This window comes from Homalodisca vitripennis, chromosome 1 (assembly GCF_021130785.1).
Source record: "Homalodisca vitripennis isolate AUS2020 chromosome 1, UT_GWSS_2.1, whole genome shotgun sequence".
In the NCBI taxonomy this organism is placed as follows: domain Eukaryota; kingdom Metazoa; phylum Arthropoda; class Insecta; order Hemiptera; family Cicadellidae; genus Homalodisca; species Homalodisca vitripennis.
The window spans coordinates 63,604,013-63,631,092 of NC_060207.1; the positions used below are offsets into that span (position 1 = coordinate 63,604,013).

A 27,080-nucleotide genomic window follows, 5' to 3' on the forward strand; every position below is an offset into this window, starting at 1 on the left:
GGTGAATAGCGTGCAAGGCTACTGGTCTTTTTCGTCTTTGTGATTGATAGAAAAACGGTGACCCGGTCATTCTTACCCGCAAAGAATTTCAGGTTTGCCCAATCTAATCCTTGGGACAAAACCTACAGGTTAGCTGGTAAATTGAATTCTTGGAGGTACAGTTCCAATTTACCAGCTATTGGATAAGTTTTGTGAGTAGCGACTTTGGAATTGATCGGTCTTATCCATAATTTTTCAAATACCACACCACAACGTGGTTTATTCCATTGGTTCACAACCAAAAAATACATTTTCAGAATCTTTTCCAACATGAATTTTGGCCCTTACCAGCATATTCTTCCAATTTTTAGGTCTCTTAAATACTATTCTAGGTGGTCTGGACAATCATTCCTCAGTTAAGGGCGACTTTTTTTAAAATTGCATAGCCAATTTTCATAACTCTATTGAATTTGTGCAAACAATATATTGTTTGTTATTGTTAATACAATAAACACAATATATTGTGTGTATGTGTGTGTGTTTCTCACTAAATATGTTACTAGATATAAGTTTGGACAAATTTTGATTTTTTTATAGTCGTTGATAGATTGATTGATGAATGATTCGTCCAAATAAATATGTAAAAAGAGAAAGATTGGAACATTTTCCTGGCAACTTTATAATTTTGAAAAATAATGATCATATTTATGTTTCACAATACACATTTAACAGCTGTTGATACTTTTCAACCTGCTTTGATGTTAAGCTGAAGTTCATCAATGAGGCTGAAACTTTGTGACATTTTTATTTTATAAAATATTAAGTTTTTGAAGTATTAAGTAGTAGTATTAAGCACTAAGTAAGGTTCTTGGTCAAAAGATAAACATAAGACAACGTTTCGAATTTGTTTCTGGAATTACTATTGAAACACACTTGTTAAACGCACCTCATGAACAAAAACTGTGAGCGACTGCACATAAAGTAATCAAAATTGGTTTACTTCCTTAACATTGTGATATGATACTTTTTACAGTGGTTTTGAAGAAAAACAGATGAATAAACACTGACATTACTCCAACGAGCCACTCTTTCCCCAGAAGACTTCTATAACGCAAAACCTATTATGTACGATTATTTTGAAATGTTAAATTAATCTAGTAAGTAATGATATATTTTACTACTATTGACACGACTATAGCACTGAAAATATCTTAGACCGGAAGTAGATTACAAGGGCTGGAAATAAACTTTTTTTAGAAGAGTGGGTTTTGTGAGACCTGTTTCTTGACATTGCTGATTTTATTTGATCGGGAGAACGAAGCAAACTCATTTGAGGCATGAGTAATATGCGAGTAATTCATTCAAACCAGAAATTCCCCTAGAGGCACAAAACCTGATATAAGCATCAGTCACTTTACCTCCGATCGGCTTATCCATGAACACTGAAATTATACTTACCTCATGTATGCTATATGCTAAACTTACGTCTAAAATTATCATAGGACACCAATCATATTACATAAGTGTTTTATCCAAGTAGGCCAAGGAGTTCAATTTGAAAAAAATTCCTTCGAAGGCGCGGGTAACAGTTAGTCTTATAGATAACAATGAATCACTAAATGTCTTGCTAAAGCGCACAGGTGCTTTTTCAATAAATAAATTAAACATTAATTAATGGGGCGGTAAATCATTGTAACTCAATAAACAAGAACAGTTCTTCAGCGGCTAAATAATCAATGATAATACGAATTTATTTTTGTCTTATGAGATGTCTGAACTTGAGTAAAAATAGTAAAAAAAAAAAAAATTAGAAGTAACACAAAAAGTATACATCTCAAGATTACGTTCAAATTCGTTCTACTTAGCGGCTTCAATGGTAATAACATGGAGAGGTGCATTTGAATTTGCCGGTTATTCAAGAAAGTTCGGATAAATAAAATTTGTCAAAGTCTCCGTGGGATACATGACATAAACCAGATATAAAGTGAAAGGTCAAGATAACCAAAAGAATGGAACGAGAAAACACGTGTTCTTCAGTTTCTCAAACACAAGATATCAGCTGGAGCTCTGGTACATTATGGCGTGTTTTGGTCACCATTCTCTATCTGCCGCACCGCCCGCGCTCTATACCGTTGTAATATTTACTTCGAGGAGTTGTTTATTCCCCACACCGTTTGTGGCTGTAGGCTCTCCCAGTTACTGGTAATAGGATGCTGTAGTCAGTATGAGGCCCTGACTAATGTCTAATATTATTCAGGAGCACAAAATATAAATATTCGGCACACTACTACTGTGTGTCTACTGCTATAAACATTTGTGTCTTCCGGTAGATCAGTGTCCAACTGTGATTTAATAGGTTAATCCGCGATTACGTGGATGATATTTCTATCCGGTTGCAGCCTAAGAGTAAATATTAATGAGGAAGCTATGGATGATGATCAGTGAATCTAGTTTCATGTGTATTCAATTCCAAAACGATTTGATCCCGCGTAAAATTGTTCAGTTATTTTAAGTTAAAATTCGCCTTTTTCACAGGTTGCTAGGGCAAATTTTCAATTCCTTTTCAACTTCCTTTAATTTAGTCAAATCTTTCCTGTAACTCAAGATACATTTAATATTTATAATAATACACTACGGCTAACTGAATTCAGGTGCAGACTTTTTGTTAATTTTAATAATATTTATATTTAGCCACCTAGAAGCCACAATCAACCCCTTATCACTGTGGAGCTGTCACAATTTAATTCTGTCTGTCTGTCTAACAGCATCTCGAGAACGAATTGATCTATAGGTTTGAAATCTTGAATGAAGCTTCACATCTATATAGGCAATGCCAAATTCGATGATGGTGCATGTAGCTCCCTGAGATTTGGCTGTGCGTACGTTAAGCCTAACTGTCCGCAGAATATCATGAGAACCACTTGAGCTATATATTTGAAATTCATAATAAAATTACATTTTTACATAGACAGGATAGAGTTAAATGATGACTTCATCTTCCACTATGAATTTGGTTGAGCAAAAGCGATGCATAACTGTCCACAGTACATATAAGAATAAATTGAACACTGTCTAAATATAGTTGTCTGGGCATAAAAGGTGGACCAAGATGACGACCTGATCCGTGCAGGATCACATAATACTTCTTTTTACCCCTGTGGGATTGAGGTGAATTAAACAAAGTCAGTACCCTGGATAGCAGCATCCTTCCCACAATTCTTTTTCAATTTACTTTTCTGGAAATTTAAAAATCAAAAATTGCATATTCTGAAAAAAAGAATTAATTGTAGCACCAACTAAAATATAACATACACTTCTTTGTTCTTTTTTCGTAGTATTTTATGTTACACCCTTTATTTTTGTTTAGTTTCCTGACAAATATGCATTGTTTTATAATAACGATTTTTTTATATGTTTATGAATACTGATATAGTTGCCGGTAAAACTTATGTTAAAATATAAAAAGCATATGTTTGACATAATATAATAGTAAGTACTTTTTAAAGTTTGGTCCCGTCTTAAATTTTTTTAAATAATTAAAGAAAACTTGTAAATAATTGTTTATATTTGACAATTTGTATGTGCTCCTCAATTACCTAATAAAACTGTGAGGTACCACACATTTATTAACTTCTACCCCTTAATTTGTTGTCCAAACTTCAAATTTGCAATATTATATATATATATTTTTATTTCACTACTAAATTTTAATCTAATCATATTATTTAAAGTTACTATTATTTATTATTTCTTATTATAATTTAATAAAAAAACTATATTCTAAAAAGAAAGATCAAGGTTTACCACAGTGAAAATATTTCTAGTCCCTGAGCTATAGCATAGCAAAATTAAAATCTATACATTGAGTAGGGATTTTTATTTAAACTGTTTCTTTATCTAATACAGTTTTTGGATATAAATATAACCTGGATTTATACTTTTCGAAACCCTACAAAATTATCTTATGGGCTTAGTTTAAAAAAATGTTCCTATCTTTTATTACGGACAAAAAGTGGTCGTCTAATTCAAGAAAACGCTTGCCCAGGGTTAAATGTCTCTGTTTCTCGAACTATAAATAGTTGACTTTCAACACTGTTGTATAGCACGACCAAACGTCCTGTGTATTTGCTTCCTTTGCCCCTCGTCAATACGTTTTGCAACGTTAGAACAAAAGTGCATCAAATTATAAGTAATATGCAATTGCTCTGTAATGACTGCAACACAACCAGCGGTTTCCTTGCCCTCTGACATGACCTACGCAATACAAAATGTCTTAACGGAGGCGTGCGGGTATGCAGCTAAGTGCTGAGATCTTATCTTATGTGTCTCACACAAGCATTAGTCACATTTGCTAGTGCTGACGCACTTACACATGTTGACTCAGCAAACAGGGGTCTAATAATACGTCTCATTTACAGATAAAGGAATCACATATGTACCATAAGCAGACAGATTCTGTTACAACGCGGATTTCATCACATCTTTAAGTCAGCTGAAAAAAGAGTTCATATTCTTTGATTTTCAAATTTTACTTTTTTATCATATCAAATAAGTGATCAGTATTGTTAATAACGCAGGGCTTCATACAGCTTGGCAACTACCTCCATGCTACATATCATAGTTGGATAAGATAATACAGACATGTAAGTATTCAATACACTTTAATACATTAAATTAAAATTGTTTTGTCTACGTAGATAAATAATTAAACAAGAAATACGATTACGTACTATAGTAGTTTGGAATTTGTGTGGGGCACCTCAGACCATGTTTTTGAAGTAAATAATATGATAGTGTAGGCTACTACAGAAGAAATTGACGAGTTCTACTGCCAGTCGAGTATGGATGATTCTTCTGATAATTATGACGTAAAGTTTGACCCCAAGTCAATTTATATGAGATTTGTTTTGATAATAAGATTAATAATCCATTTATTTCTTAAGAGTTTCTAAGTACTGATGGAGAGATTTCATACGGGCCCTGGCCTGGCGATGCGCAGTGGTCTACTTGTCATTTGGATGAGTGGGGGTAACGCTTCCTCAGTCTGTATCGCGGAGCTGTGTAGTGCGGACCTCGCGCTTGCTTGTTCAACACTCTTCTCTTGTTATAACGTTTAAATTCAAATAGAAATATTTAAATTGTTACTATTGGAAGTATGTTAACTATACTGCCAATGTTAAATTTGTCTAACATGTGTTTAAATAATCGTACGCAGCACGCAGAGCCAGCTCACTGACAATAGTGACAGTGGCAAGCTTTGTGGCGCGGCGGCAGTCAGCCCCTCCCCTCTTTTGACGGCTTCTCCCACTCCGTACCACACCACTCCCCTGCCGCGCTTCTCAGGGCCCGTATGGAATCTCTCGATGTATACATAACTGTGTTTTCAGATTAACTTGTTGCGTCAAATGGTATGTGCCTAATAAATACTTAACAACTATATAACAATAACATACATAACGACAAACATTAAATTAACAAGGATAAAGAAAACAGTTAAACGCTGTGATTTAAGCAATGTTAAGGCAAGTCAAATATAGAAACAGAAACAAAAAATATGTAAATAAAATATATATATATATATATATATTTTTTTTTTTTTTTTAAGTTCTGAGGCCAACAAATAATTAATTCCAAAATCCAATTTTAAAAATACAACTCCTTTAGTGATAACGTATTTGCTGCTGTTCTATCATTTTTTCATTTTCTTTTTGAACATGCATTAGTCTTTATGATCTTTAAGCATGATTATACTGAGGTCATTATACCAGGTTGGGCTAAAGTAGTTGAGGCTTCTTCTCCCGACCTAAAGCCGCACTTGGGGAAGGTGAAGCTTTCAGTCTTGGTCTTAAACTAATCTCCTTACATCATAAATAAACGCATTTTATACTCTTATTTAGTTCAATGTTTTCTATCCGCAGTATCCGAAGTGCAATTTAAACTACGAAAATGAAAAACAATGAAACCGAACCATTTATTGAAATATCATCGTTTAATAGTTCCTTGGCAAGAAATACAGTACCAGCGTGACGGAATAGATCGCTCGTACCAAAAGTTATGGAGAAAGTGAAACTGGCTGGACACGAGGAAACGTATGGACTAACACACGCTACCCCGCTGTTCCCATATTTAAGGATACCGTGGCCCCCTGCACACAGGCAGCGCCGAGCCTCGCAGTGTCGGCGTATTATTTGATGTGTCGACTTGTTTACTGTTTCCCAGTCCATTTCTTACGTTTCACCGCTGGCTTACCGGTTATCGGATCTTCCTCAAGGAGCCGCCCGATCTCTTGACCCCTGTTAATATCAGTCGTGTCTTTATAAATCTATAGGCTCGGATATTTGTAATCCTCTTGTTTTCTAGCTATTCAAATAACAGAGTGAGTCTATTTTACATGGTAACGTCTATGTGGGTAGCACAGGACACTATTGTCGTGTCCCAAAAATAGGACATTGCTGAGTAACGTCATTAGGTGTGAATAAACAACAAATCGGAAGTAGTTTAACTTGTACTCTGTACGTTACAGCACACTGATTTAAGTAGGAGCATCATGTTTGCTGGAAATTCAAACACTACCATGACCTTATTCTGGGAAGGATAGTTTTTTATTCATACGGAATTAATCCTATTGTATATATATATTGAGATTTTAAACTTTTATCGGAAACGACGCTAGGCGCTGCGGCGCATCTGTTCAACTTTGTAAAGTTGGCGCTTGGTGTGCGCACAGCCAGGCCCGTTTTACACCCTGCCAGCGCCCTAGGCACAATGACTTTTTAGGATGTTCCACCTGTAAGTGGATGCCGAGAAAAAAGAATACGGTCCTTGTACGAATGTAAAAGATATTGTGTGTTATCTGGACACACCTTCTCGGCAGCAAAACACCCAGCAAGGTTTATTGAGTGAGCTGCACATGATACATAGTCAGCAAGATCATTGTTGCTGTTAATCCTTGCCTGAAGACCTGAGTATATGCCCGACATGTTGCCCGTAACTTTGTCCCCGACAATTATCGACACCCAGCTCAAGTAAACTGATGGTTGCTTCTTCCAAACTTCCAGATTTGTGGCATACAATTGGTAAGAGTTGTATCAGGCGTTCGTTGGCGCAAGCATTGGGCAATGAAATACTAATTGTTCTGTGTGCGACGTCAGGTGTGGAGTCTATGATTAAAGAGAGATAGCGTGCTTGCTTTGATTTCCTGTAAGATTTGTTTTAGTACTTCTTTGCTCATAATCTCAATAAATTCACTGCAAATGTCAGACGAAAGGTATGATACACTACCTTTGCCTTTGTTACCATGTGTTGTGTGAAAAATGGATTAAATTCAATTATCAGCTCAAGACAGCCTAGACAAAGGTCCATTTGATGGCGATGCATGCAGATACAACCACGGCAATTTGTTTTTCCATTTTTTGCGCCCCCCAAAAACGTCAATTGCCCAGCGCCCTAGGCACGTGCCTACCGTGCCTATTTGGTAAAACGGGCCTGCGCACAGCCATTGACGGCACCAGCAAGGCACAGCACAGAGAACGATTAATTATGTGCTATTTTATAAACATAGCGTAGTATCAATCCACCACTAACCTTCTCCCGCTCATTACTGAGACTACACTGACTGATGAGCTACTTAGGGTCACTGTACAACTTTGGTAGGTTTCGGTAGCGCGCACAGATGCACGCCGCTGCTTACTATATACAACAATGCACTCCAGCAAGAAGATAGCGGCAGCACTAAACGATTTTCAATTGACTTATAATATAAATAATCAACACTGTAATTTACATAAAATACGAGGTCAACCAGACTAGTGGTACAATGGAAAAATTGTACAAAAAATCATTGTTGTGACAGTCCGGTCAATAAAAAAATAACAACTCTCAGATATGAAATTAATAATAAGACACAACACTACATTTACTTAAAACTTTAATTTTATAAAATACAAGGTTTTTTTACTTATAATCGTTCAAATTGGAAATTTGATGAAAAATAACACAAAACTGCTACATTTATATTGCCTCAACCCCCTGTATTATTATGATTCAAAAAGTGTAATGCTTAAACTTGTGAGACGGTAAGACAGCTGGTTATAATTACTTGTAAGACATTACAATTCAATTATAATAAACAAAAATTTAAATAAGCAGGAATTAAATTTTTTTATAACTACAAATATTTCTGTTGTAATACATAACTTTGGGCAATATTCAATTACGCATAGTTACATGAGTGTACTCTGTACCCATGACCTACCTCTATGACTGACCGCTGTATGACCTCTGCCATGATAGCCGCGGCCGGTTGACAGAACTCTGCCTCGAAGCGAGCAGTGTTGCCGTGGTAGCTACAGACTAGAAGATCCCGGGCCTGTCTCACCAGGACGGGGCGGGTCACGTGGTAGTTTGAGTACAGGTGGCCGAAGTACTGATCTGTCAGACGCTCTATCTCCGTCTTCGGCTGCAATACGCATAACGTTTTAAAACAGAACTACGATAATGAGGTAAATGAGAATTAGTAACAAAATTAAAGAGAAATTAGCCAAATAAAATGTCACATGGAATCGAAAAGAATGGATATACCCCTTGAAATGTAGAATATGCTATTGACAGAGGAAGAAAAATTAGAAATATCAATAGGAATACAATTAAAAAGCCAAAACATAAATCAAATTAAAAATTATAAGTATATTCAGCAGAATGGCAAAACAACTAAAAAATAATGCACATAAAATGAATATAATAAAAAGAACATCTGAGGAAACTAACAAAAACGTAAAACAGATTTATACTAAACGTAGTTCTCATAATAATAATAATAGTATTTATCGTAAAAAAATGTGGGATTTTCTCTATAATAATATACCTTAACTGGTAGACGTACAATATATGTAATAATAAATATTTTAAAAAAGAAATAGGATAATCAAGGCCATAGTCTAAAACATGATATAGAAATCAATGTTTGATGCACAAAATGCCCAAATATATCATTATACAGTTAATGATAAAGTACAAAGACATGACATTATATTAGAGAAATGACGAATTTACAATAAAAGCAGCCACCTAAACATATTTAAATGTATGATAATTGAAGGTGAGGAAATAATTTAGATTGTCAGTTCTGTTTATCATAAAAATGCAGGAATCCACGTTCCTAGGACGATATCACATTCCATCAGTCAGATTGTTTATCGCGATAAACAAGCTCCTCTACTTACACACGTCTTTAAAATATTCTGTTCAGTACCGTACGCGAAGGGGGGGGGGGAGGAGTTGTGCAAAGGTATACACAAAATTTTAAAATATGAGTCAACTGCTGAATAGTTAGTTTGAATACTAGAATGACTGCAGCAATAAAATTGAAACATGTTTATTTTAGGTATACAACAGAAAATATGTAGGAACACATTGTTATTCAACCCTCCAGAAATGGAATGGTATGTACGCCCCTGGTTGTGTCACAATGAAACCAAATTATTATACTAAATTGTATACACTTAGATTGTTGTTTATGATTTATTGCGGTTACACGTCACTCTGCTCACATTGTCCCATTGTTTAACACGTGTGCTGTTGGCAACCCTTCTTTAACCAAATGCTTCCTGAAGTGATGGTTATATGAAGGAATACTGACCTCAACATTTCGACCTGCTGAACTAAGCACTGACTTCAAACAGGGGCGTCGTTGTTCATACTTGACATTATACTAAATGTTTCCATTAATTTCGAATATCAATTGGAAATATCCCAAGGGACCTCCCCTCTTCTTCCACTTAATCCCATTTCCTCAAAATATGTTGATTCTATCAGAATTTACGCAAATTGTATACAGCATTTGTATGGTATTTACATTTTTTTCAGTTTAAAAAAGACTTATCTTGAGTAAGAAAGTTACAAAGTCGTAATTTTGTTTATGGATTTAGTGTGAGAATATCAATATTTTAAAGATAGCTCGAGAAAGTAATTGCATTACTACTTCCAACGAGCTTTCATTGTCATTAGGGAAAAATAATGTAAAGAACACAATTTATTAATTTAGATTATAATTTAAAGTGACACTTTGCAAAGTCTGGAAAAGTTAAATATCCTAAATAAAATAAATACTTCATTTTAATACCGTATTGAGGCAATCTAGCTCTGTAACAAACAATAAGGAAACACTTGTGAAAACCCTTTACAATGCATAGCAGCCAAATTTTAGGTACGCAGTGTTTGTAAATTATGCCATAAAGCAATTTTCCCAATACTTTTATTTTGTCCTAAATGTACAACAAGATTCTTTTGTTGTTTTGTGAAATTTGTAGCCTACACGTGTTTAAATAAATGTTAGTGTTAAGTCGATTTGAAAAAATCCAACTACTTAGCATATCTAATTTCTTTAAAGTAATTTATTATCATAAAAATACAGATAAACCATGGCAATGATCAACGAATTCAGCCCAATAATACGCTAAATTTTAGAATCTACTATGTCAGCAAATGATAATAACGTATTGTTAATATACTTAGTTTGATCAATATTGACAATACAATTACAGACTGTGGTAAAATTAAGTTTGCCGTGGTTAAGAGAGATAAAGTTACAAACTATATTTTTAAAAGTTTAAATTTATGGGGGAGATAAACAGAGACCATCTGGCGTGCTCAATTAAAATAGGGCAGCAGGAATCACTGGTAGTAAACCGAATAAGAGAACGCATGGCCTGAACTCACCGCGGGGTTCCGAGAAGTCGTGTAAATATTGAAAATTAGCATTTACATTAAGTATCTAAAGAGGATACAAGGAAGGAGGAAGTCGACCGAGGATTTATCGGACTTGTTCTCATCGAGTATCAGGAGCAACAGAGCCGGTGGCCCTGCATTCACATTGCTCGCTTGGAACCTTCTGTTTCTATTACACCATAGCCTCTACAACTATCCGTCACCTTCCACTTCGTATTCGTTCATAGTTGCATTCACATTTGACTGACTGCACAAATGAAGGGCATATCGTAGATATCAGGTATCAGGAGCAACAGAGTCGGTGAATCTGCATTCCCATTGCTGGTTTGGAACATTCTGTTTCTATTGCAGCATAGCCTCTACTATCTATCACATTCCACTTCATATTCATTCATAGTTGCATTTACATGTGACTGACTGCAAGAATGAAGGGTATATCGTAGATATCAGGTATCGGAGCAACCAAGTCGGTGAACCTGCATTCATTGTACCATAGTCTCTACTAACCCTCCTTTCCACATCGTTACTCAGTCATACTAACAAAAAGGTTCATTTAAATTTTTCAAAAAAAAAGAGCCAAAAGGATTTGATTCCAAAAAAGCAAAATTCATTTCAAAATATCAGTTAGAAGTTGCATTTATATTTTCTATGTGACATGGTCTTCATTCAAAATATTAAAACAATAATATACATCTACAAATTACAATTTACTTCTAATGCACATTACCAGTTTTGAAATGCTTATAAATAACAAACTCTATGTCATATTACGTCGTTTCATAAACACTTACAAGCAGTTAGACACTCACTAAAAGGATAGACAGACACTGCCCAGACAAATGTTGCAACAAGTAGTTTTTCTAGGAAGTAAGGCCTGTTGACACGCCAATGGTTTCTCACGGTATCCAATGTCCTCAACTGGTCAGGTTACCTTAGCTCTCGACAAAACACGGGCCGTCACACGCGCTATTGACTCTTCAAGCGCTCGGAACTAAGGAGCCATACAACAGTTCTACCAACACGACACTTGTGTTCACTCTTACTGTCTGGTCTGCAGTGGGAGCAAATATACACAAGATACTGTGCTATTTTTTGTTGCTCATTTCAAAGGTAGTTAGTTACTTGAAAAATTAGAACCCCAATCTATCAAATGCCGATTTTAAGGATTAGTTTATTTCTAGGCCATAGAACTTAATACGTCCAAATTTCAAATTACCTTTCGAATTCTCCAAAATGCGCTACGGTATTCCCCAGGGCTCAATATTCAGACCGTTTCTTTTCCAGATACACCTCAATGAGACTGAACAAACACTATTCCGAAGCAAACTTATGTAATACGCTGATGATAAAACTCTGATTTAGATGATAGTCAAAACAAAGCTTGAAGCTATCGGCGATTGTTGAATTTGGTCTTCCACTTTTTCAACACCCTCAATGTTCAGATAAACTCGGCATATCCAATACTTTTCTTAACTTTGAATTACGTTATATTCAATAGTTTAAGTGGGCACGAGAATCTTTTATTACTTTTTGGTTTTCTACGGAAATTGTCGGTCGCAATAACACTTTTCTATCGATTCCAGGCTTATACATAGTGCATAGTAAACTATCAGTTCCACAATTTTATCTTCAAGCCTGTAGGGAGTTAAATGTGTGGATACAGAGAAGAAAGAATAATCAAGCTCAAGAAGAGTAATAAGTTATTACATTGCCATTAGTTTTTATTCGGTTATATCATTGAGTTACTTTTGTTTCAAATCACACGGAGAAAAATAAATTATAGATAATTTTCAATTTGATTTTCCAAACAAAAGATTGACGCAAAACTATAATCATGTTAACAGTCTCTAACATCTCCTGTGAACAGTAAAGAGCGTGTCTTTCAAAATAGGTTTCAAGTACATGAGACATGTTATATATCCGATTTATAACATGGCGTAAGTGTGAAAGAAGAGGCAGAAAGTTTTACTGTGGTGAATTATTGTAGTAATCATGACTACTTTTGGCTGTTCTGCCAAAACTGTGATGTCATGGCGAGTGACAATCCCCTCTTAAAAGCGATCTAAGAACCCTGTCTGCTACTAAAATTTCATCTCTGCAAAAGCTTTCTCTCGGGTCACGAAATCATATCCTTTACACAAAGCCCCGCCGGCAGGAACAGGAAGCCCGCTGTTCTGTACACTGTTGCCATGGTGGCGACTGCTTCCACATCCTCAGATGGACCCCCCGCGAACTTTGGCTTCACATGAACAGACGCACACGCGCGCATCCACAGTAGCTGAAGTGTTAAGGAACAGGATGAAGAAAGTGGAAAGGCCTTAACCTCCGGCAGGTGGATAGATGAGGATCGCTCTGATACATAGTGTATAGTCTGATACGCGGATTTGCATAGAAGTGCAGGAGTAAGATAATGGTTTGTAACAAGTCCAGTTCCAGACATTAGATGTCAGGACCTCTTTTTGGCTATATTTTTGGCTGATATAACTATATTTGTTAAATATACTAGACTGTTATAATTTAAGTTGTATATTGAGTAGGCCTACGCATACGGGTGGACCGTTGGTTCTAGGTGTCGAATGAGGCGTTTCTAGGTGTTCATCTCTTGTGAATTAGATTACTGTAATCTCACCCCATAATGTTGTTAATTAAATGATTATGATATAATAATGATAAAGTAGTTCGGTGAACAAGAGAAATCATATACGTTATAATTGGCACATATATAAAGGTGCACTTATTTGAATTCCCAAAGTGCTATTATTTGAACATTAATAGGATCACTCTCCTTTTGCTAGATCTAAATTCACATTTGGTTCACATGTATATAAAACACATTCACATTTATAAAACTGTATATAAAAGATGAAGTATAATATTCTAATTATTTTTGAATACGCATGAACAGGATGTTTCAAATGAGGAAGGTTACAACTAACCAGCCCTAGTTGTTACACAATTTCCCGTTTGAAATGGGGCAGGAATAACCCGAGATTAGAGTGCCACAATGTCCTTCTTTATTATGGAGGAGGAAAGTATTTTTCTAATACGTTGCGAGTTAGAACAGGAACTAGCTAAATATCATTTTTAACTAGGCATAATTTTAAAAATTACAACCTCAAAAAAATATATTGGAAAAGTACTGCTATCAAGCAGAAGTTACTCTTGGCGTCTGCTTAACATCAGTACCTTTCCATTGTATTTTTTCTGAAATAATGCCTAAATATCCATTTATTTATAGTTTAAGAGATGTTGGCTACTAAAAAGAAACGCATGGTTGTTTAAGTCCGAGTTTATTTGTTTACATGTAAGAAGAGTCGCGTTTTACATGGTAGAACACAATCACTGCTAAAGGGGCTTTCATGAAAGTGATAGTACCAAAAGTTATTACTGTATATTAGTTCAGCAAAATATTTAAAAATAGATAACTTCTGTTACGAAGCCAGTTCTCTTCCAGACTGTTACCTAAATGTGACATCACCGGCCGTGATCGATATCCTCGCTAACATGAGAGCTAAGTTGTGATATCATTACCGCAGTGATAACCTCAATACCGCACCTGCCTTATCGCCGGCAGTGGGTCGTTCGATATCACGAGTGACTAGGGTGGAGCGGCGCAGGTCTATACAGGCATCACTTCACATCGTACTTTACGAGGTTTTAATGCTAAACTCTCTGTTGAAAGTATGCCTGGTTTATGGATATTGGTTGTTCAATATTCACATTTATGAGTTTGTTAGCTCAAGTGAGAAACTTGGTTCTGTTTAACACAACATGAAAGATTTTCACCGTCAACATTTCTCAAGTCAAAAGCGTTTGGTTTATTGTGGAACTCAACTGCCTGATAACTATTAGTGATGTTTAGCCATAATCAGATAATTAATATTGATAAATGCACTTTAATCGTCTTCAGAACGTTTACTAAGGCTATGAAAAATATATACCTTAGTTCATTAGGCTTACGTGTGTTAATATAGCACATGTTAAAATTCCATATGATTTAACTCAGTTTGTTTGAAAATTTATTTATTCTGCGATTTTCTCTTTGCTCACCCAAATCCTATGCAATGACAGACCTCATCATAGGACTCGATGTGGCTTATATAGAAATGAACCTTCAGGATAAATTTTAAGTATGCAGATGAATTCATTCTTGAGATGTCGCACGGACTTACAAAGAGACAGACAGAAAATAAAATCTACCCAGCCTCTCGAGTAACGAGAAATGGGCTTCACTAACGCTCAGCCAAATAATCAGTTAAACCACTAAAGGTTATTTCACTACAATGTGCTATTAAGAAGACAAATAATAACATAATCTCCATAGCAAAACTGTAATATTTACACTCTCTAAGACTCTCAGGAGGAGCAGGTATATCGTTTTATGAAATTTTAAAAATATGTAACTCTACAAGTTTTTGTAAAATTTGCTATGGACGGTAAAAGAATGCTCTAAATAAAACCAATTCCAGAAGATAACTGATTCTTAAACGAATTATATCTGTTTAAAACATAAAAAAATTACATATATAAAATTTATATTTAAAAGGTGTTTGTTAAGTTAAAACTGCTGTAAGTGTACAAGTGAAACTAATTAAAATCGTTGAGAGGGTATGGCGCAGTACCAGTACTCTACAGTACACAACGCGTAATGCAGAAGACAGTGAAGGGAAGCATGCCGAGGACAACATAAGATCCAGATAGTGGCTGCGCCAAACGTAAAACTTGGAAGTATTTATGGGCTGTCGGAACTAACTTAAGTAGTTCTCATCACGAGAGCGCTAAATAAATTTGCGACCTGTCGTAAACAGCACGACCTCTCCGAGAATGTGTTTTCCAATAAAATACAATGTGGTCGTTTCCACAGACTCGCCCGGTTGTCGTGAAACCGATCCAGATTTACCGAGAAAGCTCGATGAGGCCGGTAAGGAAATTAACCTTTGCGATTCGGAAGGAAGAAAGGGTGACCTTTACCTTAACCGCGCGTAGACGCCATCTGGCGGGGCTCCCCGGTATCTCCGAGAACGGGAGAGATTATTCCCATAAATCATGAGAGAAGGATTGACAAGACAAACTGGTAAAAGTCACAAGCTCACGCCGGCCGCTGGTAATAATTATCACGGAGGTCGGTGGCTGGTGAGTGGGTGGTATGGTAACCCACTAGGGCGTGGTGGCGGTGGCCTTCACGTGGCTGCACGGTTTACAGAGAGGGGGCGGAAGCTGATAATGAGAAACTCAAGATAAAATCAATACTGTCATCAGAATAATAAACTAGGTACGGTCGATGCAGTCCTTGAAATATTGTCCAGGAATGTGTAACTAGCAGTCTCGATTGTATTTTACGCAAATAGTAATCTGCGCTCAACTGTAGAGCCAAACGTACAGATCATTCCAACAGGGTAAACCTTGAGATATAACCGAAGATCTGTGGAGAATAAATATAATGTTAAGAAGAATGTTAAGTATAATGCAAGTTTTATGCGAATAATTTTAGTTTCAAGATGAATTTTCACTTTGAATAATATTTCTCATTATTATAATATTATATGTATAAAAGAAAATTATAATAGAATTCAGAGATGAATTTTTAGTATTAAATACTAATAAATATAATGGACTAATGTATAGAATGTTTTTAGTCGATTTCGAAGACACATTACTAGCAATAGAACCACGTTCATAATAACAGAGAAATTACTATCACTGTAATATTATTATTTTATTCATATTACGTGCTTGTTTTATGGTTATGTTCTGTTTTTTTTTTTCATGTGATCACTAACACCCAATTGAACTAACTCTGGATTTTCTAAAGAACTAATACAGAACACCTGATGGATAAAGTGAATGAGAGATAGTTCAACAGTTCTGTTGTAAACACTTACCGCATCATATTACAACCACTTATTTTTTTTACTTTCTATCTATTTTTGTGCTTAATTTCCGGAAATGGTAGGTCAATCATTGATTGCCCCAGAGACCTCACCGGCGTCGCGACGGCCAACTGTCAGCAATGCCCTCTCCTCAGAGATATCTTGACGGGTATTTATTATTTTGAGTGCTCATTGGGCCCAATTTTCCGGGGTCTGCTTTCCGCCTCCGTTCCGGGCGATTTGCCTCGCAGACGCCCGACATGCGTACGCCCCTAATAACACGTCCCGGGCGTATAAATCTAGACCAACAGTAAATCTGCAAAGGGCTGCTATTAATGAATCTGTGTCCAACGACGAGTGAAGATTTGATCGCGAATCTGCTCTTCAACTATTTTTATATATTGATCAACTGTTTTATAATTACTTCAAAAACTAGGTTTTTTAAAGGAATTTCCGTTTAGATATATATTTTTAATGTGCACTAACGTGAAATTTTTGTGGACTTCATTTTATTGTTTCTAAAATATGTCTGTAAAAAAGAACATACATAAATACGACTATATAAAGATCAATACGTTATTAAAGCAAGAATTGATCTTTAAGTAAATTGAACAATTTATTCATTACTTCTAAAACGAATTGTCCATTTGCGAAACACGTTTATATAGAAAGCACATATGTGTTTTAATGTTTCAAGTATTATCACACTGCATAAAGTGCTGCAGTGATATCAATAGAAACCCTGCATATAAATTACACCCACAACGATCACGGAATGGTTTCTATTCCTGTACATGAGCTAAGCCGCAACAATGCGCTATGTACAGGAACACTTATGATCATAAACGGGTGTAACAAATTACATTAGCCGGATCGGAATACCCTTTGGTCTCGGGCCCTCATGATCCGTTCCACTCGTTCCGCCAGAGGGTGAGCCTCCACCACACGGGCAGCCGTCCTGGGTCAAGGGCACGTCCTCCCTTGGTCTTCTTTTTCATTCGAGATGTTCACCGGAACGTGAATCATTTTCGTGACACTCTGATCAGAGAGTATCAATTTGGCTGTGACGACGCGACGTGGGGTGGATTGCTGATTCCGTTTTTGTCCAGTGCCGCACCCCCTCGATGCTCACCCCGACACCCCAGGAACTGGGAAAGAATTCGAGTTAGTGCTGGCTGATAGACCCATTGTCCTGGCTGATTGAGAGAGACACGGTTGATTGGGTGGATTCTCCTGGAATATTAAGGGATATCGGTTTTTTCTCGATTTCTTTCCGCGTGTGCCTAGTGTGCCTATCAGTCAAGTACCGCCTGTAACATCCACTTCACAACTTTGTGACTGGGATGACTTAATGGGATCTCATATTCAAAGTTTCAGACTATTGGTGTACGAAAATTGTGATTATATTTCAGTTAAATTACACTATACTCTAAACCATTCCGAATAACAGAATCTTTAATTTTGTTCGCTATTTTCCAATATCCAAATTTGCTGAGTTGCGTAAAGGGGACACTAAAGTCCCCATGCCCCCCACACAAACTAATTTCGTATTTTATAGTTAAGGTTTGCCGTGGGAATTTTTAGTGTCCATGTCCATTTAGCAGCTATAGGCATCACCCTTTTCCACCAACCAGGATTGCCAGCTGTCAGCTGAGTATTAATGTATTAGAGCTCAGTGTGTCTGAATGCCATTTGTGTTTTTCTTCAACATATTGTGGACATCTGATAGTGTTTTATTTTTGTGATTACCTGATAAGTAACTTATATTATTTTATTTTGTATTTGTTGTTTCTCATAAAACTACAAATGAGCCTACAAACAACACAATAATGACATAATCGGATAATAACTGTAGTGACGACAATGACAGTGGTAGGAGTGAAGACTCTAATGCCGAGCACAAATTGCATATTAAGTGGAATTATAATCTTAAAATATTCAATAGTAAGACGAATATTATACAATTTTTATACAAAATTGTTAAACTATGTACATATATCTTTAATATTTTCCAGGTAAAATTTAAACTAAGTCTGTGACTTTTCTGTAAGGTAGCTTATAGAATTAATGGAATAAACACGTTTATATATTGATTCTACATACATTTAATTGTGACATAATGTATAGTTTTGTACCTAATACTTAAAACAATTAACAAATATGACCTTTTGTAGATAGTACGCATTTAATCAAAATAGCATTGAAGGTACCGAAAAGGGTAGATTCTACTTATAATCCTAGCGTTCAATACTCAAAGAATTTATATTAACGTTAGCGAATAATACCATCCGCCAGTACTAGAAAATAAACAGTATATATATATATGACATAGCCTTCAGTTTGAGCATAAAGAGGAAACATATAATAGTCATTACTTGTGCTTGTACAAAAACTGCAAAGAAACATTAATGACATACCTAGCCATTTATGAGTGTAGAATAAACGCCATAAGACTATTTCGATCCATGAGATATACTGAAGTAGCATCAACCAATCTGTTCACAGATCTGTTTTGTACGCGGCTGTTGTATCGAAACAGGACATCGCCTCGAACAAACTGGGGAGAGAAAGGACATCTGACGCCCAAGGTGATTGGCAACTGCCCTTTTCTGTCAAAGAACGAAGATAGATCGCTCAGAAGACTCCCTTATCAGGATGGGTCTGGACAGTTGTCTACGACCATGGGGGCTGTCCGCCGCCAAGAAGCTTTTAGTTTTCTCAAACACCTCCAATTGGCCCACCACGTTTGATGGATGAAACGCTTTCATTCTATAATATAAATCTCCATGGTTAACCTTTTTAATTCATATCTTATAAACGACGCGGTGTAAAGTAACGACTACTTACTTACTGCTATGTACAAGTTACGTATTTGGCTCGGTAGTTAAACTAATATCATGTTTTTGGTTTATCTTAATGTTAACATTGAAATTATTTAATCGAATGCCTCCTATATTTTTAATATACATAATTTTGGCGTAAAGTATTTAGTTGTTTATAAAATATATCTGAACATATGAAAGTCACGCCATTTCTAATTTATACATTTTAATCATGATTCTATGTCTCATTTATATGAAAATTTGATTAATTTACTTAATATTACTTACTTATAAAAAATTATTATGGAAATAAAATAAGAAAATAATTTAATTCAAAACATTTAGAAAATCAATTAAAATTAATGTTGTAATAACAACAGTCTTTTAAGCTTTCCAGAATTTGGATAAGTTACAACTGCTTGTTGGTATTTTACATTTTGTTAAGCTTAGTGATATTTAGGCATTTATGTAAATAGCTACATTACTATTTTTTTCCCCTGACATTTTCTAATGTTAAGCTTTGTAACCGAAAATCGAATAAACTAAATATGTGTATTGATTTCCTTATTTAACACTTATGTAAATTCACTGGAAAAGTGACAAAATTTAAGAATCTTACTTTGTTTAATACGGTTAGAGTGATGCAAACAATACAATAATTCCAAAATAAAAAAGAGACATTTCTTAAACAGTTTCCAGCTGAACTGTTAAGAAAACTATCATTTAGAATAATAGTTGAATAGATTCCAAATAGTACTATTTAAAAAACAAATTATGTATTCATAAATGTTAAGTTAGCACCTTATCCATTTTTAGCGTGTTTCTTAAAATGTTACCCTTTTTTCGAAAGGCCCATTATGAAAGTACATGTATATAATATGTATAATATCAATATAATATTATGGTTTATATAACGATATTTATTTTATGCCACTTCATACTCTTTTAACAGAAATAATTTTTGGAAACCCTCGTTTTAAATTTTTGATAAGAAGAGCAGAAACTTGAACATACGCCATATGCCAATGTAGACAATGACGGGTGCACTGCTATAAAGCACAGGGGTTGAGTGCGGGGTGACGGGAGGGGCTCGTATTTCTAATTGACCACACTATTGAGGCACATCTACAGTGTGTGGCCTCCCTCTCACTCGGGGACCACACAATATCCCAGCTGCCATTGAAACCACACAAGATAGAGGTTAGGTTTGGATAACCTCTGTCTGACTGTGTGATTGATTGCGTGAATGTTTGCACAATTAGGCCCATTTACATAAGTAGACCGTTCACCCCCTCTATTTCAAAAACGTTGATAGAAAGCATTATTTACTACACTTGCGGGTACCTCAAATTACCAAAGGATATTCTTTTACTGCTACTCACTTACTTTGATGATTCAGTGTTTCGTGTAGAGCCAACTCTGGTGAAGCGATTTTGAGTTACACCGGTTAGGAGGATGTAAATCACTTTTACGCCCTTACCAAATTATTGTAGATGATTAATACTCATCTCAACCTTTGATTAATTCATTCTTCCTGCAAAGTGTATACTATTTGAATATTAATTAAACGGTATATTACAAATAATATGATATAACTATCTGAAAAACCAATAAAAATATCAACAAATGGAACAACATTTGGATATGTATTATTTATATCTTTAAAATGAGACATCTCTCCTAATCCCAAATTAAACCTAAACTAATTCTCAACTAAAATTGTTTAAAATTTAACGTTGTTCCTATAAGGCTAAAACCACTATGGCCTTCAGTACAGTCAGCTGTTAAACAAATTCTTTGTTAAATTATTTTTATAAATGTATACGTGTTAACGAATTACAGTTGCAAAAAAAAACATGGTAGGTAGGTTTCTTATGATTCATGGAAGATTTGTTTTAATTTTGGGGTTATAATTCAAGGTAAAAAGTAAGTTGTAAAATTTAAGACTGATCTAGTGACTACCAGTTCGCAGGAAAAATCGCAGAATTAAAATATTCTATATCGAACTAGGGATACTGTAAAAGGTAGGCATACGCCATTAACTTGATGATGGTGTTACCAACTGTTACCAACAAATGTGATAGAATTAAATTGTTGGATTTATTGGTTTCACAAAAAGATGGTAAGCTGAATGTTGACATGTTAGTTACGGTCAGTTTGTACCAACTTACCTGGGACTTACTTACTTACTTGTGGGGGATTTATGGTATAATACCCCACGAGTGGAGAACCAATTTTATTGCTTAGGTATACAACCTGGTTTTCTTAAAACCGATATAGGAAATTACTCCAAGAATTAAATCTAGAGCATAAGATAACCGTATATGGACCGAATATTTGGCTGGAAGAGTCAATTTTAAATATTTTGATCTACTTGTCTGACGAATATAATAACTGTTACTTATCTCTCACAGTCGCTCACTGTGCGTAAAGTTACGAAAATATAATTTTAAAAATGGTATTGTTTGATTATTTCTTAGGATAAGTTCCACTATCATTTCAAGAAGAACCTGGTTGTGTTGTGTGTTTATGCCATGAAAACTGTGTCTCGACTCCTGGTCCTGTCGAATCATCGACATTTCGTTGTATCGCTTTATTATTACAGATTTTATACATATTTGTTGATAAAAAATTCACTAAGTATCGATCCGATGGTAACAAATCCCAACATGAAGAGTACGTCACGTTGTAGGGCACAAGGGAGGGAAGGGACGGTGCGGTGCGGTGTACCGTGCGCCCATTCGATTACTGCGCTCGTGCGACGCTTGGCCCATATGCTGGGCCATAACCGGCACTTCCATTCATTGCCCGATACGACCATAACAGCCCGCTCCCTCTCCGAGTGTTACCCGGCCTTACAACCCCGGACTGATTGCGTTACTGTCTGTCGGCGCTGATATAACCTCCGCGATAATTAGCCCCGCGTGCTTCACAGATAACGCTTGTGAATGGCACATACGCGAGCCGTAGACTATTACGGTTCACAGGAAAGTACATTGAAACGGTTAATACAGTTAACTAAACAAAATTAAAACAGTTTATTTGAAAGTTCAAACGGTTTATACAGTTAACTAAACAAAATTAAAACAGTTTCATTTGAAAGTTCAAACGGTTTAATACAGTTAACTAAACAAAATTAAAACAGTTTATTTGAAAGTTCAAACGGTTAATACAGTTAACTAAACAAAATTAAAACAGTTTATTTGAAAGTTCAAACGGTTAATACAGTTAACTAAACAAAATTAAAACAGTTTATTTGAAAGTTCAAACGGTTAATACAGTTAACTAAACAAAATTAAAACAGTTTCATTTGAAAGTTCAAACGGTTTAATACAGTTAACTAAACAAAATTAAAACAGTTTATTTGAAAGTTCAAACGGTTAATACAGTTAACTAAACAAAATTAAAACAGTTTATTTGAAAGTTCAAACGGTTAATACAGTTAACTAAACAAAATTAAAACAGTTTATTTGAAAGTTCAAACGGTTTATACAGTTAACTAAACAAAATTAAAACAGTTTATTTGAAAGTTCAAACGGTTTTATACAGTTAACTAAACAAAATTAAAACAGTTTATTTGAAAGTTCAAACGGTTAATACAGTTAACTAAACAAAATTAAAACAGTTAATTTGAAAGTTCAAACGGTTATACAGTTAACTAAACAAAATTAAAACAGTTCATTTGAAAGTTCAAACGGTTAATACAGTTAACTAAACAAAATTAAAACAGTTTATTTGAAAGTTCAAACGGTTAATACAGTTAACTAAACAAAATTAAAACAGTTTATTTGAAAGTTCAAACGGTTAATACAGTTAACTAAACAAAATTAAAACAGTTTCATTTGAAAGTTCAAACGGTTTATACAGTTAACTAAACAAAATTAAAACAGTTTATTTGAAAGTTCAAACGGTTAATACAGTTAACTAAACAAAATTAAAACAGTTTATTTGAAAGTTCAAACGGTTAATACAGTTAACTAAACAAAATTAAAACAGTTTATTTGAAAGTTCAAACGGTTAATACATTAACTAAACAAAATTAAAACAGTTAATTTGAAAGTTCAAACGGTTTATACAGTTAACTAAACAAAATTAAAACAGTTCATTTGAAAGTTCAAACTGTTTATACAGTTAACTAAACAAAATTAAAACAGTTCATTTGAAAGTTCAAACGGTTTATACAGTTAACTAAACAAAATTAAAACAGTTCATTTGAAATTTCAAACGGTTTATACAGTTAACTAAACAAAATTAAAACAGTTCATTTGAAAGTAAACGGTTTCTGTGAAAGTATATTACAAGAGTTTATACGAAAGGATATTAAGAAGGTTAATATGGGTGTAAACTAATATGTAATTTACCAAAAGTAATTAATAGGCAATGAAAAGCCAAATGATTTTCGACAGACATTTAGTTTCAGTTAAAGTACGGGATTTTAGTATATTTTAACACTTCTTGTGACTAATAAATGTGGAGGTAACAGTATTCTATCAGGCATTTACCATCGGTCTGTGACACAAAAATAAGTAACATTTCTAAATCTGCTGTCTGATGTTTTCTTCAAGTGGATCACCAATTTAAACTCTCATGTCAACAGTCCGTACAATATTAACTAGGGATACACTCATTCTTTCTAGCCGTAAACGTTAAATCAAAGCTCCATTGTTCTTATCTTCGTAAAGCAGATAGGGTTCGTTCACAATAATTATTATTACACGTTCTGCTAGAAGAATACTTAATTATGAAAACATACACGAACTCGGAATACAATTATAACTCCAAATGATTGAAACTACGGAGTATGATTGTTGAATGGTTAAGCTTGGATCATCCTAAGATGCTCTCCGAAGGTTTAAGACGTACAAGAGAAAATAAATTAACAGACGAATTAGTTTAAAAAATACAGACACGTGACCGTTGGGTTTTAAAAGGTAAAGTCTAGTGTATGAATAAAACACCCCCAAAATTCGAGCCAAAGAATTTGTAATCATTGTGGCATCGTTGTGCGGATTTCGTTAAATATAACTTAAAAATATTAATGAAATTTGTTTGTTAATTTTTAATATGAATGAAGTTAACCAGTCTGTTAAAAAGATAACGTTAAATTGGTCATATCTCATATTTTTCAAAAAATGAATTGAATATACTTCTTGGAGGAATGTAATTCCTAAATGGATTTAAATAGCTTATTTTTAAGTTATGGAAAACCTGGTTAGAGAATCTTAAGTCATGAAAATATTGCTGAATATCAACAGTGAAATTACACATTCTTGTTACCTGCCTCATCCACGGTTCAACTGACTTCGCCACCACCCTGAGTAACAACATATCGGCTGCAAGCCGAATTCACAACTCACAGTTTCTGCATGGTAACAAGGTGCCGATGTGATGTCGAGACGACCCGAGGCCGCGGATCCGAGGACGTAGGTCACCAGGCCTCACGCGGCGACACCAGGTTATGGGACCATCGCGTCGCCGGCGGTGCGGCATGTATAGTTTTGCGCCTTTTATGGGTCCGAGGAACGCTCCTTTGTCCTAAACGTGTTCCCACGGTAGATAGGACAGTGGAAAGTCGCCAAGAAATCGGAACATACTGATTGTTTATGATATGAGCACTCGCTATTCGAGTGAATAAAGAGAGCGGATTGTTCAGTACTCATGGCCATTTTAGATGATTGTGATGATGAATTTTGCTTGCGGTGATCTGAGCGCCGTTTCCGTTCAAATCGGTGGCGATTAGATTAGTCTGTTCCTTCTGGCCGGAGGGGAGTAAAATATTCGGACCTTAACGAGACAGAGACATTGAGTCAGTCGAATTATTCGACCAGCCTACCAGACCAACGCCGAAGTGATTCGAACTCCTCATAAAACTGTCTATACACGTTCATACTTAACATGTTTCACTGCGTATAAGAGATTTCCACATTTATTTTAAATTTAACCAGAAACAAAACAAACAAAACTTTTAAACAACAATATCGTTCAAGTATTCCAGTTCACACCTTATAGAAACTTTGTTGTTTGTTACATTAAATTCTTGAAATATTCCAGCCTCGTTGTAGCAAGCCATCTTAATTAAACTGTTACACCAATTCCAGACCAGTTTAACTACGAATATCTGTCAGATTATCTGCATTGTGAGCAATAATATTAAAAGTGAGAGCCTGGTTAACACAAAGTAAATTCAACTTCCCTAGTATTGTGAATTTGTTACAACTGTCTTAAGTGATTCATGACCAATTCTCTAGTGCTTCCTGATTTTGTTTCATCTGGTAAATGAACTACTCCGAGGCCATTAACTGGCCTCTAATGATCTGATCATCTTGTCTAATGATCCCGTTTGCGATGACATGTGGGATATAACGAAGGTTGAAATCATGTGCAAATTTCAATCGACCATTGTGCTTTAAATGCTATCTGCTACGACATTGATGAATTAGTTCATGACATCCAACAGGATACCTAGTGATTAAGGATGCCTTTGTCAGCGATTTGAAAAAAGAAGGGTAATTCAACACCGACATCAAGGGTCGCATAAAAGCCTTGTCTGGTAGTACGTCAGTTGTCAGTCAAAGGGTGAGGGCGAATCTATAAGGGCCATTGTGAATTGCTGGATCCAAACAGCATGCAAAAACAGAGCTCTGACGGCGAGCGCGGCGCCACTTTGAGCGAAGGTGGTTTGTGAGACAGGCCGGCTCATTAGACTTACAAAACTGGCAAAATATAGCCATAAACCTCCCAACAAAGGGACTTGATCCTGGGAGTAAAGTTCAGGGTCAACCGGTTGTGTATCTCAGCACCTGTGTTTCACCGAGCTGCCCCATTGTTGGGTTACAAGCATTTCCATGGCTTGTATGTTGAAAATGGCAGCTTTTGCTGGTACCGGACAATTTACACGAATTGTTCATGAAATGTTGCATTCGAATTTAAGGAGCCTATTACTCGAGGTACTAGACAAATTTAATTCTGTCTGTCTGTCCGCACGGTATTTCAAAAACGAACTGACACTCAGATTTAAAATTTTGGATGAAGCTTTATTTCTATATATGCAACATAGCGTTTGATGGTGCATGTCACTCCACGGGATTTAGCTGATGTTTGTAGAATATTTTTACATTGTTCTTATCGGTAACCATGATGGCAACAAGAGAATAGCAGAATAAATCAATTGATAAAAAAACTGAGTAGGCTACAATCATATGAAATATTAAAATACACTTTTCAGCGATTTGTCAATAAATTTTGTTGTTCATAGAGTAAAAAGAAAAAAAAAATATAGAGAAAAGTCAGTGTTTAAAGTCGGTGATAAATTAAGACGTACCTACCGTTTAGTAGGTTGACGCTATTTATCCTTTCTGATTGCAATGGAGTAATAATTAAGTAAAAAGGTTTACAATTGTCTGTGTGTTTATCTGTCCGCGGCAAGCCAACCTGATACTCAACCCGAATAAATGCAAACTGTTTCGGAGGCGAGTCAATTGCTTGGGTGATGCAGTTTCCGACCAAGGTGTTTGTGTGGACTGCAGCGATTACCAAGTGGCCAGTCTCCCGCAACAAACACGAAGTAAGAAGCTTTTGGGGGCTTGCGCATAATATCGGTGGTTCGTGTGAGGCTTTACAAACATTATGACGGCCTCTCACAAAACTTAGAGAGGGGAAGCGAAGCTTTGTTTGGGACAAGAAC

At 35.5% G+C, this 27,080-nt stretch overlaps 1 protein-coding gene across 3 annotated transcripts in view; it reads right to left on the bottom strand.

The window, feature by feature from the left end:
• LOC124363144 (puratrophin-1-like) overlaps nt 1-27,080 on the bottom strand; it is a 520,999-nt gene that overhangs the window by 292,285 nt on the left and 201,634 nt on the right. For all 3 annotated transcript variants that reach the window (XM_046818294.1, XM_046818288.1, XM_046818302.1), the window contains exon 3: nt 8,234-8,437. In XM_046818294.1, the coding sequence (XP_046674250.1) occupies nt 8,234-8,437 (204 nt within the window). The remainder of the gene's footprint in view (nt 1-8,233; nt 8,438-27,080) is intronic.